We start from the raw sequence: 16,690 nt of genomic DNA, 5'->3' as shown, positions 1-16,690 counted from the left end.
TTATAATAACTGCAGGCAGTCCCCAAGTTGTGAACAAGATAAGTTCTGTAGGTTTGTTCTTAAGCCAGAGAATTAAAGACAAAGATCAACTCAGAGGAAAAGTATTCTTACCATGCATGGAAACCACTGACTGCAGAGGGAAGCTGATGAAGCAACACAATCTACAAACTATCTACAGACCCACTAAGAAAATCCAACAAAGTTCAGCAAAGGACACGAGGTAGACCTCTGCAGAAGACTACCATATACCATGCAGCTGTGGACAAGTCTACAGAGGGACCACCAAATACAGCAACGTTGCCCAGGCACGAATCAAGAAATATGGAACTGGGAAGCTTCTCTGACTATCTCTGATTCTTCTGGCAATACGTTTTCTCTTTGGATTAGTGATGAGGATTATCATCCTTGTTTATTCCCCACCTCTCTCCCAATACAGTTTTTAGAAAGTTGGAAATATTAATTCGGAGTAATGAGGCAACCAATTGACAACATGTGGCCAAACGAGGGTACTCAAAGAGGGGGAAGGGATTTTAATCCCTTGGATGAAGTTGATCCAATTTGGGAAAAATTGCCTACATGAAAGCAGATGGTGAGCAATCCCTTACCAATTAGGGCATGATTATGCCTTCCTTGCTCTATCATATTAAAGATGCTCCCCACATTGTGCCACAACCATTCTTTTGTTTTGTTTGAGTGGATAAGACTCGGGCAAGGAAGCCATGGCGCTGACCTCATAGCATTGTGTATCAGATGCCCTGGGAAATTTGTGAACGCCCTGCGGGTCTTCCACGATGACATGATGGCAACAATCTTGGACAGCAATGGCTCCCAAAGTGACCCATTTAAGCTGGAATCAGTTGTCAAACAGGGATGTGTTATGGCCCCAATTTTATTCTCCATCTTCATCGCTATAACACTTCATCTTGTTGATGGGAAGCTTCCCACTGGAGTCGAAATCATCTATCGGACAGATGGCAATCTATTTAACCTCAGCAGACTGAAAGCCAAAACCAAGGTCACAACAACATCTGTTATAGAACTCCAATATGCTGATGATAACGTAGTCTGTTATCAGAGAAGACCTCCAAACCATTCTAAACACCTTTGCAGAAGCATACGAGAAGCTTGGCCTCTCATTGAACATTGAGAAAACCAAAATGCTCTTCCAACAGTCACCAGCCAATCCCTCTGCAATGCCAGAAATACAGCTTAATGGTGTAACGTTAGAAAATGTTGACCATTTCCACTCACTTGGCAGCCACTTTTCCACAAAAGTCAACATTATCACTGAAATACAACAATGCCTAAGCTCTGTGAATGCAGCATTTTTCTCAATGAAGCACAGAGTGTTTGAGGACCGGAACATCCATAAGGAGGCCAAGGTGCTTGTTTATAAAGCTATTGTCCTCCCAACCCTGTTACATGCCTGTGAAACATGGACTGTCTACAGACATCATATGCAACTCCTGGAATGATTGCATCAGCATTGCCTCTGAAAAATCCTGCAAATCTCTTGGGAAGACTGGTGGACAAATGCTCTGTGAGTGCAGCATTTTTCTGAATAAAGCAGAGAGTGTTTGTGGATTGGGACATCCGTGGGGAAACCAAGGTCCTTGTTTATAAAGCTATTGTCCTCACAACCCTGTGAAACGTGGACTGTCTACAGATGTAACACTCAATTCCTGGAGCGATTCCATCAGCGTTGTCTCTGAAAAATCCTGCAAATCTCTTGAGAAGACAGGTGGATAAGTGCCAGTCTGCTGGAAGAAGCAAAGACCAGCATTGAAGCGATGCTCCTATGCCATCAACTCAGCTGGACTGAATGCCATGTTGCCTGAATGTCTAATCATCACCATCTCCCAAGCCAGTTACTCTATTCCCAACTCAAGAACGGAAAACATAATGGTATGCGGCAGGTACTGGCTTGTTCAGTAGACTCTTCTCTACAGATCCATTTTGGCAGGAAGCCTTCTCATTTGTGTTCACTTTAGTTGATAATTAAAAAATGAAAAGTTAGGGAAATACGAGGGTTGAATGAAAAGTAATGCCTCCACCTTCATAACTCCTCAACAGATGGCAGAACTGGTATGCGGCAGGTACTGACTTTTTCAGGAGACTCTCCTCTACAATTCCATTTTGGTGGGAAGCTTTAGCATTGAACGGTTGTGTTGTTAAAGTGCGAAGTATGGAACCCTGCACAGATGATCAGTCAATGCAACTTAAGCAATGTGCAGTCATTGAATTCTTAATAGCAGAAGATGTCACCTCAACATCTTTAAACTTACTCACCCAGTGATGCACAGTACTCACATCAACACAATCACCATAAACAGCTTGTATTATCTGATGAGTCTCCTTTGGGGTGTCACCTTCTGCTGTCAAGAATTCAATGACTGCACATTGCAAGTCGCATTAACCGACCATCTGTGCAGGGTTCCATACTTTGCACTTTAACAACACAACTGTTCAATGCTAAGGCTTCCCGCCAAAATGGAACTGTAGAGGAGAGTCTACTGAACAAGCCAGTACCTGACTTAAGCAACATGCAGTCACTGGCATACCAGTACAGCCATCTGTTAAGGAGTTATGAAGGTGGGGGCATTGTTCAGTAGACTTTCCTCTACAGTTCCATTTTGACAGGAGGCCTTAGCATTGAACGGTTGTGTTGTTAAAGTGTAAAGTATGGAACCCTGTGCAGATGGTTGGTCAAGAATTCAGTGACTGCACATTGCTTAAGTTGCATTGACCGATAGTCTGTAAACTGTAGAGGAGAGTCTACTGAACAAGTCAGTCCCTACCGCATACCAGTACTGCCATCTGTTGAGGAGTTACGAAGGTGGAGGCATTACTTTTCATTCAACCCTTGTGTATAAGTTTCAGAAGTGCAGGTCCTGAGATGTTTGGCTACGTGAGAATAGTCTTTTGAAGACACGCGTGACAGCTTGCATTCTTGGGGATACTATCAGAGGAAATATGACATAGTTCCTGGCTACTCGATGTTGGTCTTGTTATTAAAAGGATCAGCAATTCTCTAAAAGAAGCTCCAATTGTTGATGTTTACAGAGGATCTCTGAAAAATAGTTAATGCTATGTTAGATTATCCAATAGAGCTATGACATTGAACTAAAAAAACACACTGAAGCTGGGTGTTTTCAATGTCTGCAGTGTTTCCCCCTCACTTGTGACAAATGCCAGAGGGTCAGCCTGTGACCCTTGCTGTGTTGGGGGAATAGACAACAGGAAGTCGGAGCGAGGTCGATGGGCCAGATGTCCCCCAGCCCTGCTTTTGGCACCCTCTCCTCCTCCTCAAGTGAATGCAAAGGCTGCTAACCTTCAGCTGTACAATCCTTCATGGAATAGCCCTTGGCTCTCTACTCACAAAGTGTTCTTTGTCCCACTATATCACGATGGAATGAGGCACATTAATTAGTTGAGGAAAGGCAACTGAATTATCTCTCACCCAGAATCCTTCAGAAACAGCCACTTTGGCTTTGTAAAATTGCTTTCTCATTTCTGAAAGGACATTAATAGTCATATCTGTTGGAGCATGTAACAAATCAGTTAGTGTGTTTGCGTCAACTGTAAAATAAGATGCATGAAGCTGATTGGTCAGGCTATGCCCAGGGAGATGGCTGAGCCTGGGCCTTCGGGATACTGTTACATTTATTTATTTGATCGTGCCATCACCGCTCTATTCAACCTTCATGTGCTTTTCATCTCAAGAACAGACCAAGCATCCTGAGCTCTGAGGATCACGTGGGAAGGAATTCCACTGGAGCATTGCAGTGCACACAAATACCTGGGAGTCACTCAGGACCGTGCTCTGACCTACAAGAAGCACTGCCTGAACATCAAGCAAAAAGTGGGTGCTAGAAACAATATCATACGAAAGCTGATTGGCCCAACCTGGGGATCACAACCAGATACAGTGAAGACATCTGCCCTTGCGCTCTGCTATTCTGCTGCTGATTACGCATGCCCAGTGTGGAACACATCTCACCACACTAAAACAGTGGATGTGGCTCTTAATGAGACATGCTGCATTATCACGGGGTGTCTGCACCCTACACCACTGGAGAAATTACACTGCTTAGCCGGTATTGCACCACCTGACATCCGCCGGGAAGTAGCAGCCAATAGTGAAAGGACCAAGGCAGTGACATATCCAGCTCATCCCCTGTTTGGGTATAAGCCAGCACGTCAACGACTTAAATCTAGAAATAGTTTTCTAAGATCTACAGAGACACTCGCTGGAACACCTCAGCAAGCGAGAGTCCAAAAGTGGCAGGCTCAAACGCAGAACCTCCACCAATGGCTGATACCAAATGAGAGACTCCTCCCTGGGCACACAGAAAACTGGGCAACTTGGAAGGCGCTGAACAGACTGCGCTCTGGCACCACGAGATGCAGAGCCAACCTCAAGAAATGGGGCCACAAAGTGGAATCCACGACATGCGAGTGTGGAGAAGAGCAAACCACTGACCACCTGCTGCAATGCAACCTGAGCCCTGCCACATGCACAATGGAGGACCTTCTTGCAGCAACACCAGAGGCACTCCAAGTGGCCAGACACTGGTCAAAGGACATTTAATCAACTACCAAACTCACAAATTTTGTATTTTGTCTGTTTGTTTGCTTTGTTCTGTTAGAAATGTAATATAATTGACTGGTTGCCCTGACACGACAATTATTTATTTATTTATTTATTTACTGTATTTGTATATCGCCTTTCTCAGCCAATCAGTGACTCAAGGCGGTTTCCAACAAAACAGTACACATAATATCATAAAACAAGTTAAAACATTAAAACAGTATAAAACAACAACAATAATAACAACATCATTAGCGTCTCCTCATTATCAAACATTGTCCAGTTCCATTGTCAAGTCATTCAATTTCCTGTGTCAGTTACTCTGCATTTGTGAACGCTTGCTCCACCATGTTTTAACTTGCTTCCAAAATGTTAGTAGGGAGGGAGCTGATCTGATCTCCCATAGCTGAGGGGCCACCACTGAGAAGGCCCTGTCTCTCGTCCCCGCCAGGCGTACTTGTGACAAAGGTGAGACCGAGAGCAGGACCTCCCCAGATGATCTCAGGGTCCTCGGTGGTTCGTATGGGGAGATGCGTTCAGACAGGTAAGTTGGGCCAGAATCGTTTAGGCTTTAAAGGCCAAAACCAGCACTTTGAATTGGGCCCGGTAGCAAACCAGCAGCCAGTGGACCTGGCGCAACAGGGGGTTGTATGCTCCCTGAGGGCTGCTCCTGTTAGCAACCTGGCTGCTGTTCGTTGGACTAGTTGAAGCTTCCGGACTGTCAAAGGCAATCCCACATAGAGCGCGTTGCGGTAGTCTATACGGGATTTATTTATTTATCGTGTCATCCGCAACCAGACCATTGTATTACATTTCTAACAGAACAAAACAAACAAACAGATAAAAAAACACAAATTTTGCAAACTTGGTAGTTAATTAAATGTCCTTTGACCAGTATCTGGCCACTTGGAGTGCCTCTGGTGTTGCCGCAAGGAGGTCCTCCATTGTGCATATAGTAGGGCTCAGGTTGCATTGCAGCAGGTGGTCAGTGGTTTGCTCTTCTCCACACTCGCATGTCGTGGATTCAACTTTGTAGCCCCATTTCTTAAGATTGGCTCTGCATCTCATGGTGCCAGAGCGCAGTCTGTTCAGTGCCTTCCAAGTCGCCCAGTCTTCTGTGTGCCCAGGGGGAGAGTCTCTCATCTGGTATCACCCACGGATTGAGGTGCTGGGTTTGAGTCTGCCACTTTTGGACTCTCGCTTGCTGAGGTGTTCCAGCGGGATGTAACCAGAGCATGGACAAGTCAGGCTTCTCAAAGTACAGTATTTATCAGACTTGAGCTATGCATGTGCTCAGAGAGAAGAAGAGAGAAGCAGTGAGAGAGAGTTTGGAGTGTGCTCTTGCTTCATGGGTTGCTGAAGGAGATTATCCATATGGACAAAGAAAGACCATTTTAAATCTCTCATAGAAGGACATTATTTGAGTACATATTTTGTTCTGAACTACGAAGAGCAAACTACTTGTTCTTTACTGTTCATCTGCATGAAATATTTTCTTTCTCTGGCAAGGCAGTGCTGCGTGGAATATTTTCTTTCTCTGGCAAGGCTGATCAAACGTGAACTATGCATGATTTTTATCTCATCACAATATCCAGAAATGCTGCTCATTCATAAGAATCATGCATCTTATTCACAGCATATTACCTGCTTTGTTGTATTATAAAAAGCATTCTTTGGGATGATAGTTGAAGTCCAGGAATAGGATCAGATTTGCCTTTCCTCCCAATTGTGACTCTGACTGCAGCCAGTTTATCCTCTTCTATAGAGCCCAATGATCAGATCTGTGGGTTGAGACTGACTTTAATCTGATGCTGAACGCAAATGCGAGCTGCTGCAGTTCCCAAGACCAGCTGAACTTCAGCCATTTGAACTGAAGCAACACCAAATGCTCTAACTTTATTACCATTTCATCAGCTTTATGTCTTAGCAGCACGCCAGCTCATTAGATAGCCTGCTCATTCTCTACCTTTAAATCATTCCCCTGATGATTCCCATCAGATTAGGAAATGCCAGGCTCTTAGTTCTACTGTCCTGCGGAAATACAGGCCGCTCATCCTTGCATTTCGCTCCTAAGTGCTTTGTTATTAGCTCTTTATTACTGCTCACAGTTGACAGACAAGAAGATCCAGTTCCATCAAATTACTCATACAACCCTCTCTCTTGGGTTTGGCGTCTGGGAAACATTTTGCTCCTGTCTTGGCCCTTAAACGCCCTTCGGAGTTATCTAGGGAAATCTGAAGCTGGAGCATGGCTTGCAGAGGCATTCCTTGTGCTGTTAACCCTCTCCTTCCCCACCTGATCAGCAACACCAGCGTCTTTCCATAATGTTCTGACAGTGCCTAACTACGCATAGAGCTGTGCAGAAAAAGAGCCACCTTTTGCCCCTGACAATGATGGCCACGTGACTGGAACAGCATCTGGAGATAATTTCCCGGTTGATATAAACCTCTCTCCTGATTGCCTTTGCTCTGGACAGCTCCAAGCAGCTGCCTCTGGAAGCACTACAGACAAGGCTTTCCACTGATGGGATTAAGCATAACTCATCTGCTCTGTGCTGTAGCCATCCTTTTTGGCTGCAAGTGCTGGCACAAATGACAGTAAGTGTCAGATAAAGAACAGGCTCCATCCCTGATTTAACAAGCATTCAGTGTAAGAGAGAAAGAGAGAGAGAGAGAGAGAAAGCCAGTTTCTTTTTGTTACAAAGAGGGAGAGGAAGCCACTGGAAGCAGAACAACGCACCATATTGTCTGAGATGCAGAGCTTGACAATTAATGAGACCAAAATGGCTAGCTTTCCCCCTGTGCCGAATAGCACTGCGAGAAAGTCAATAGGTTTGGTTTGTTGTAGGTTTTTTGGGCTATATGGCCATGTTCTAGAAGCATTCTCTCCTGACGTTTTGCTTGCATCTATGGCAAACATCCTCAGAGGTTGTGAGGTCTGCTGGAAACTAGCAAAATTGAGTTTATATGTCTGTGGAAAGTCCAGGGTGGGAGAAAGGACTCTTATGTGTTGGAGCTAGGTGTGAATATTTCCATTGGCCACCTTGATTAGCCTGACAGTTTTTAGGTGTGACTTGTTACTGCCTGGGGAAATCCTTTATTGAGATGTGATTAGTTTTCCCTGATTGTTTCTTCTCTGGAGTCCCCCTGTATTTGAGTGTTGTTCTTTATTTACAATTATAATTTTAGAGTTTTTTAATACTGGTAATAATACTGCGAACCGCTCCAAGATGAACTGAACCCCCTAAACTGGGATCTCCAGGCCAATGGAAACTCCACCTCAGACATCAGAAGAGCTGCAAGACCAAGAACAAGCCACGAGGGTCAAGACAAAGATCCACCCAGAGGAAAAGTGTTCTTGCCATAGATCAAGGGAACCACTGATCGCATAGGGAAGCTAATGAGGAAACACAACATACAAATTATCTACAGACCCACCAAGAAAATCCAACAAATGCTAGGTTCAGCAAAGGACTTCTGCAGGAGTCTACCCTGTACCATGCAGCTGTGGACAAGTCTACAGAGGGACCACCAAACGCAGCATTGTGCAAACACATGAACATGAAAGGCACTGCAGACTACTTCAACCAGAGAAGTCAGCCATAACAGAGCACCTGAGGAACCAACCTGGACACAGCATATTATTTGAGAACACAGAAATGCTGGATCATTCCAACAACCACCATGTCAGACTACACAGAGAAGCCACTGAAATCCACAAGCATGTGGACTATTTCAACAGAAAGGAGGAAACCATGAAAATGAACAAAATCTGGCTACCAGTATTAAAAAACTCAAAAATTACAACAGCACAACAACAGAGAGGAAACAAACAAGGACATCTAATCACCTCTCAACAAAAGATTGCTAAAAAAGCTAATGGGATTTTGGGCTGCATCAATAAGAGTCTAGTGTCTAGATCCAGGGAAGTCATGCTCCTCCTCTATTCTATTCTGCCTTGGTCAGACCACACTTGGAATGACACTGTGCCCACTTCTGGGCACCACAACAGAAGGGAGATGTTGACGCTAAGCTGGAATGTGTCGTAGAGGGAGATGCGTTCGGACAAGTAAGCTGGGCCAGAACCATATAGGGCAGTGGTTCTCAACCTGGGGTCCCCAGATGTTTTTGGCCTTCAACTCCCAGAAATCCTAACAGCTGGAAAAGTGGCTGGGATTTCTGGGAGTTGTAGGCCAAAAACATCTGGGGACCCAAGGTTGAGAACCACTGGATAGGGCTTTATAGGTCAAAACCAGCACTTTGAATTGAGTTTGGAAGTGGACCGGCAGCCAGAATGGGGTTGGACTGGATGGCCCACCAGGTTTCTTCCAACTATATGATTCTATGCTGCAAATGATTCTGGCAACAACAACAACAACAACTTTAAAAAGTTTATTAATAACCCGCCCTCTCTCCCCAAAGGAACTCATAAATGAGCACAACTGTTTGGAAAGGAGAGATGGTCAATTCATTACAGATGTTAACATAAAAATGGTTTGGAGTAAAAAACACACACACACACACACAAAATGTCCCTAGTAATAACCAGAGAGTCTGATGGAATTGCTGGAAGATCAAGTAGTTAGGGGGCCATGTTCTGCAGAAAAGCCAGCTATTGAATGTGGCCCCTCACTCTTTTACCTTTTACAGCTTTTAGCAAATCGCCTGCCTCTTCCCAGAGCTCTCCTTCTGCTCTGAAGCCTTTGAAGCCTTTGGCTCTGATTGCTGTTGGATCAAGAGCCCTGTGAAGCCCAGGAGCTTGCTGTGTTTTTTGTACTTTCCGCTAGCACACATGCTTTTATGACATCGAAGCTGATGGGATAAGTACAAAACCTGAACACTAAAAAAAACTGCAAGATATTTCTTTGGGTTGTTGTAGGTTTTTTGGGCTGTATAGCCATGTTCTAGAAGCATTTTCTCCTAACGTTTCACCTGCATCTTCCAGAATCACAGAGTTGGAAGAGACCTCATGGGCCATGCAGTCCAACCCCATTCTGCCAAGAAGCAGGAATATTGCATTCAAGGCACCCCTGACAGATGGCCATCCAGCCTGTTTAAAAGCTTCCAAAGAAGGAGCCTCCACCACACTCTGGGGCAGAGAGTTCCACTGCTGAACTGCTCTGATTGATAACTGGCAAATAGAGGGAGAAAATGTGGAAGCAGGGAAAGGTGAAGGCGGTGGCCGGGAGGACCTTCGCACAATTAAAGCTTGTGCGCCAACTGCAGTCCATGCTTCAGGTACCTCTAGACTACTGCAATGCACTCTATGTGGGGCTACCCTTGAAGACAGCCTGGAAACGACAACTTGTCCAACGTTCGGCAGCTAGATTATCATAGAATCATAGAGTTGGAAGAGACCTCATGGGCCATCCAGTCCAACCCCCTGCCAAGAAGCAGGAATATTGCATTCAAAGCACCCCTGACAGATGGCCATCCAGACTCTGTTTAAAACAGGGGTCCTCAAACTAAGGCCCGGGGGCCGGATGTGGCCTGCCAAGGTCATTTACCCGGCCCTCGCTCAGGGTCAACCTAAATCTGAAATGACTTGAAAGCACACAATAACAACAACAATCCTATCTCATCAGCCAAAAGCAGGCCCACACTTCCCATTGAATTACTAATAAGTTCATCTTTGTTAAAATTGTTCTTCGTTTTAATTATTGTATTGTTTTTAAGTGTTTTTTGCACTACAAGTAAGATATGTGCAGTGTGCATAGGAATTAATTCATTTTTTTCCAAATTATAATCTGGCCCTCCAACAGTTTGAGGGACTGTGACCTGGCCCTCTGTTTAAAAAGTTTGAGGACCCCTGGTTTAAAAGCTTCCAAAGAAGGAGCCTCCACCACACTCCGGGGCAGAGAGTTCCACTGCTGAACGGCTCTCACAGTCAGGAAGTTTTTCCTCATGTTCAGATGGAATCTCCTTTCTTGTAGTTTGAAGCCATTGTTTCGTGTTCTAGTCTCCAGGGAAGCAGAAAACAAGCTTTCTCCCTCCTCCCTGTGGCTTCCTCTCACATATTTATATATGGCTATCATATCTCCTCTCAGCCTTCTCTTCTTCAGGCTAAACATGCCCAGCTCCTTAAGCAGCTCCTCATAGGGCTTGTTCTCCAGACCCTTGATCATTTTAGTTGCCCTCCTCTGGACACATTCCAGCTTGTCAATATCTCTCTTCAAAACTGTGGCCAGCATCCTCAGAGGTTGTGAGGTCTTTGAGGATGCCTGCCACAGATGCAGGCAAAACGTCAGAAGAGAATGCTTCTAGAACATGGCCATATAGCCCAAAAAACCTACAACAACCCAGTGATTCCAGCCATAAAAACCTTTGACAATACATCGATATTCCTCTCTCTGTCTGCGCACCACAAGAAGGGATCGGTATTCTCCTTTTTGAACCTATCAATGGCTCCACGATCATGATAGAAATTTATGTTACCTGTAACAGGAGAGGCAATATGTCCCTAATACCAATTAACACCAGCAGGAGTTTGTTAGTGGCTCAGGCCCTAACTGGTTGGACTGGGAACAGAGTCCTGGCTTCGATTGGCCTTTGGTCTGATCAAGCACAGCTTTATAGTTTGATACCTTAGGGCCCTTACACACAGTCGCATAACCCAGAATATCAAGGCAGAGAATCTCACAATATCTGCTTTGAACTGGGTTATCTGAGTCCACACTGCCGCATATCCCAGTTCAAAGCAGATAATGTAGGATTTTATTCAGCTGTGGAGAGGGGAGTTTAGAAGCCCTGCCGTGAAGACCTGAACAGCCTGAGCTGGTCCCAGAGGTGGAAGCAGCAGCAGAGGTAGGGTTTATCAACTTTGGGAGATAGATTGGCAATGGATGACCCTTCTGATCAAAACTACTGGTGAAATGTGTCATCTTCAGCTCTCTCCGTAATGTGCTCCTAGCTCAGGCCGGGAGAAGGTGGCAGATAGCTGTGGAAATCAAGAGATGTTTTCTTCAATGGAGGCACTGTGATAATGTCATCTGAGTCGTCTGAATGGATTTCGTCCGCAAGTGGCGAAGGAGGAGGCTGCTGCGGAGCTGAGGAAGATGTGGCTGGAAAGAAGCACAAAGGAAACAGGGTTGAATAAAACAGACAGAGACACATGCTCTTCTCAGAAGAATCAAGTCCTCTCGGACATTCAGTTTCCAAAATAAAGGTAAAGGTTTCCTCTTGACATGAAGTCGAGTCGAATCCAACTCTGGGGGGTGGTGCTCATCTTAATTTCTAAGCTGAAGAGCCGGCATTGTCCGTAGACACCTCCAAGGTCATGTGGCCAGCAAGACCACTTAGAGTACCTGTTCTGTCGCGCGCTGGGCTTGAAACGAATTGCTTTTAAAACAGGATGTGCAACTTTAGCCCAGCGGGAAGCCAGGGGGCCCGAAGAGAAATTCTTAAGGATTTTCTCCATAGACAGTCTCTAGAGGGCTTGTAAAATATAACAAAGTCTTTTATTGGTGAACAATCAACAGAAACTTCTTTTGTCTTCAAAAGGTTAAACAAACGCTTCCAGGCTTGGTGCAACTGGTGGCTCTAACTGCTGCTTTTACTCTAAAGGAAAATCCCTTTCCAAACCTCTCCCAGGCTAAGTGTGATCCTAAACCTAACTGATGTGGATCCACTACCGGGCTGAACTGCATCTCAAAGCACCGAGTGGACCTACCAGTAGGCCTGTAGTCACTTAGCGGGATTTCTTGATGTTTAAAGCTGTTATTCCCTCCAAAATTCCTCGAGGCTGTAAGGCTCTTTCCCTGGCAATCTTTGGGAATCTTTAGATGCTCTTAAGAATGTTCTCCCCTGGGCGGTCTTAAGTGTTGAAGCCTTTGTACAGGAGAAAGTCTGTATATGTCCTGTACATTGACTTCCTTTGCTGAGACTGACTGAAAATGGCTCCCTTCCCTTCTCAATTGTCCTGAACAGGGGCGGAACCAAACTTAACAATGATGGACAGGGGGCCTGCCCTATAACTGCAAACTTTAACAGGAAGCCACCCTTCTGCAGAATCCCAAGCCTTGGGCTGAAAGCAAACACTTAATACAAGGCAAATAAAGTGGGAGCTTCTGGTACAGCTGTACCAGCACAGCACCCATCGAAGCAGTACCCATTGATGTACTCACATTTGCATGTTTTCAAACTGCTAGTTTGGCAGAAGCTGGGGCTAACGTTGGAAGCTCACCCCATCCCACAGATTCAAACCAACAACCTTCCGGTCAGCAAGTTCTGCAGCTTAGCTGGGGCTAGCGATGGGAGCTCACCCCATCCCACGGATTTGAACCGATGACCTTCTGGTCAGCCAGTTCTGCAGCTTAGTAGTTTAACCTGCTGCGCTTCTGTGGCCCCTTTCCAGAATAAAATATTTTTTATTCTCCTGATATTAAGTCCACTCATGTCCGACTCTGGGGGGTTGGTGATCATATCCATTTCTAAGCCGAAGAGGCGGCATTGTCCGTAGATGCCTCCAAGGTCATGCGGCCAGCATGACTGCTTGGAGTGCTGTTACCTTCCCGCCAAAGCAGTACCCATTGATCTACTCACATTCGTATGTTTTCAAACTGCTAGGTTGGCAGAAGCTGGGGCTAACGATGGGAGCTCACTGGGAAGTGCTATGGACCCGTTTATTTCTTATGGGCTGCTGCCGTTGGGATAAAGGAGATTTGTGGAAGTTTGGGGTGGGAAAAGAACAGTTTTGAGTGGGACGATTTATGAACTAATTGCACTAAGGATAGAGGCAAACAAAGCAAGTTCCCTGAGAACAGAGAGAATAATTAAGAGGTCTTGCTTTTTAGGTCTATTTCTCTTTTTGGAACTAGTCAGGGCCTATTATTAGCTGGATTACTATACTGCATTTGGAGCCAAGACCCCATTGCCAGCTTTTATTTCTTTGTTTCAGAACCACTTTGAGACGCGAAACTTCCTAATTGTGCTTCCATGGAGACCAGCACAATTGAATTCCTCCTCCCAATATACACTTGCATTATGTTTAGGATTAGGCTATTAGAAACCAATTACAACCTCCATCTTGGCTCCTGTTTTCTGAAACTCATTTATCTCAGCTGCCAATCAGTCATATATCAATTTACCATGCCCCCTGTGTGAGGGTTCAGGTACGAATCCAAAGGCCAAATTTCCATTTATTCAAGCCAAATATATGTTCAACTGAGGCTCATTATTAGTGTATGTGTGTGTGTGTGTGTGTGTGTCTATATATATATATATATATATATATATATATATATATATATATAAATAAAATTTTGGTTGGGGGATTAACATAACTCAAAAACCACTGGATGAATTGACACCAAATTTGGACACAATACACCTAAGAACCCAATGTATGTCCTTCACTCAAAAAAATTGATTTTGTCATTTGGGAGTTGTAGTTGCTGAGATTTATGGTTCACCTACAATTGAACAGCATTCTGAACCCCACCAAAGATGGAATTGAACCAAACTTGGCACACAGTTCTCCCATGACCAACTGAAAATACTGGAAGGGTTTGGTGGGCAGTGTCCTTTGATTTTGGAGTTGTAGTTCACCTACATCCAGAGATCACTGTGGACTCAAACAATGATGGATCGGGACCAACTCTACACGAATACTCAATATGCCCAAAGGTGAACACTGGTGGAGTTTGGGGAAAATAGAATCTTGACATTTGGGAGTTGTAGTTGCTGGGATTTATAGTTCACCTACAGTCCACCAACCCCACCAACGATAGAATTGAGCCAAACCTCCCACACAGAACCCCCATGTGGGCCACAGCAACGCATGGCAGGGGACGGCTAGCATAAATAAATAAATAAATAAATAAATAAATAAATAAATGTAATGTTCGTTTGTGGGATTAACATAACTCAAAAACCACTGGACGAATTGACACCAAATTTGGACACAATACACCTATCAGGCCAACAAGTGACCATCACTCATAAAACACTGAAAAACACAGTGGAAGAGACTTAAAAAGCCAAAAAATAAAAAATACAAGGCATGCACAAAATCACATATATACACATATACACAAATATAGACATGCACATACACACATATATAAACACACAAAACACAAAAACACAGACTTAGCTACAGCAACGTGTGGCAGGGGATGGTTAGTAGCACATAAATACACACACAAACCTAAAAAGCCAAAAAAATAAAAAATACAAGGCATGCACAAAATCACATATATACACATATACACAAATATAGACATGCACATACACACATATATAAACACACAAAACACAAAAACACAGACTGGGCCACAGCAACGCGTGGCAGGGGATGACTAGTCTATATAAATAAAAATGTAATGTTCGTTTGTGGGATTAACATAACTCAAAAATCATTGGACAAATTGACACCAAATTTGGACACAAGACACCTATCAGGCCAAAGAGCGACCATAAAAACACTGAAAAACACAGCAAAAGAGACTTAAAAAGCCAAAGAACAAAAAAAATACAAGGCATGCGCAAAACCACACACATATATATGCAAACACACATATATACACAAATATATACACATATATACACACAAGACACATGCACAGAGACTGGGTCACGGAAACACATGGCGGGGAACAGCTAGTTGGGACATAAGAGAGTACTTAGAGACAATGCGCTGAACAACAAACCCTAAGCCAGTGTTTCTCAATCTTCCTAATGCTGCGACCCCTTCGTACAGTTCCTCATGTTGTGGTGACCCCCAACAGTAACATTATTTTCGTTGCTACTTCGCAACTGTAATTGTGCTCCTGTTATGAATCGGTAAGCATCCAATATGCAGGATGTATTTCCATTCACTGGACCAAATTGGGCACAAATATCCAATAATACAACTAAATTTGAATACCGGTGGGGTTGTGGAGAGGATTGATTTTGTCATTTGGGAGTTGTAATTGTTGGGATTTATAGTTCACCTACAATCAAAGAGCATTTTGAACTCCACCAATGATGGAATTGAACCAAACTTGGAACACAGAACTCCCATGACCAACAGAAAATACTGGGAGGGTCTGGTGGACATTGATCTTGGGAATTGTAGTTCACCTACATCCGAGACCACTGTGGGCTCAAACAATGATAGATCTGGACCAAACATGGCACAAATACTCAATATGCCCAAATGTGAACACTGGGGGAGTTTGGGGAAAATAGAATCTTGACATTTGGGAGTTGTAGTTCCCACACAGAACCCCCATGACCAACAGAAAATACTATGTTATCTGATGGTCTTTGGCGATCCCTCTGACACCCCGTTGCAACCCCCACAGGGGTCCTGACCCCCAGGTTGGGAAACACTGCCCTATGCTATAAGAATGCCTCCTTTCTCTTCTCCCCCTCACACACAAACAGCAGCTTGACAAAAGTGTAGCTCGACACGGTACGGACAATACAATTTGATCAAACAACAAAGAGATGAATGAGAAGAGGGAGAAATCACAAAAGTACAGGTTACCTTCCCAATATGGAGGGGAGCCTCAATGCAGCAGGCAAAGCTTCCCCTGATCGCACAATAAAAGGCAAGCTCACTCTCAGTGGGAACGGGCAGCAACCGCAGACGGGGGGAAATCAATTGGTATGTTATCAATTCCCCTCTATTGCAGATAACAGATAGCAACAATGAAATGGGCCATCCATCTATTCCTGCCATTCCCGCCGTGGGCCGTCTCTTCGCTTTATATGTTTTGGACAGCTTGTGTCTGGAACGGTTAAGCTGTTAAGTAATGCTAGTTATTAACCTTCCCAACAACCCGATGAAGTCCGCAGTAATTGATACTTACTCTGCGGCCTATGTAAAAAAATCAATGTGATGGAATGGCTGTCAACGTATAAAAGTTATAACAATTGAAAAATCAATGACTCGGTTGCTCCGCTAAAAGACGGAGGGCCAAGCCTGTGTTTAGCCTTAGGCTTGCTCTCAGCCCCTTTGCGATCGAATCAGTCTGTGATGTAAACCTGAGGCCCAAAACACACACACACATACACCTGACGTAGGACCGGGCTGTGGCACAGCTAGTTAGTAGCCAGCTGCATTAAATCACTACTGACCGAGAGGTTATGAGTTCGAAGCCAGCCTTGGTTG

The 16,690-nt window shown here is 44.4% G+C and overlaps 1 protein-coding gene across 1 annotated transcript in view; it reads right to left on the bottom strand.

The window, feature by feature from the left end:
- Nucleotides 1–8,967: 8,967 nt before the first annotated feature.
- Nucleotides 8,968–16,690, bottom strand: part of LOC137095381 (IQ domain-containing protein E-like) — a 49,679-nt gene continuing 41,956 nt past the window's right edge. The window contains exon 21 of the mRNA XM_067461981.1: nucleotides 8,968–11,651. Within this exon, the coding sequence (XP_067318082.1) occupies nucleotides 11,497–11,651 (155 nt within the window). The 3' untranslated portion in view covers nucleotides 8,968–11,496. The remainder of the gene's footprint in view (nucleotides 11,652–16,690) is intronic.

The sequence above is a fragment of the Anolis sagrei genome, chromosome Y (assembly GCF_037176765.1).
Source record: "Anolis sagrei isolate rAnoSag1 chromosome Y, rAnoSag1.mat, whole genome shotgun sequence".
NCBI classification, from domain to species: Eukaryota; Metazoa; Chordata; class Lepidosauria; order Squamata; family Dactyloidae; genus Anolis; species Anolis sagrei.
This window is presented reverse-complemented; position numbering and strand designations above follow the sequence as displayed.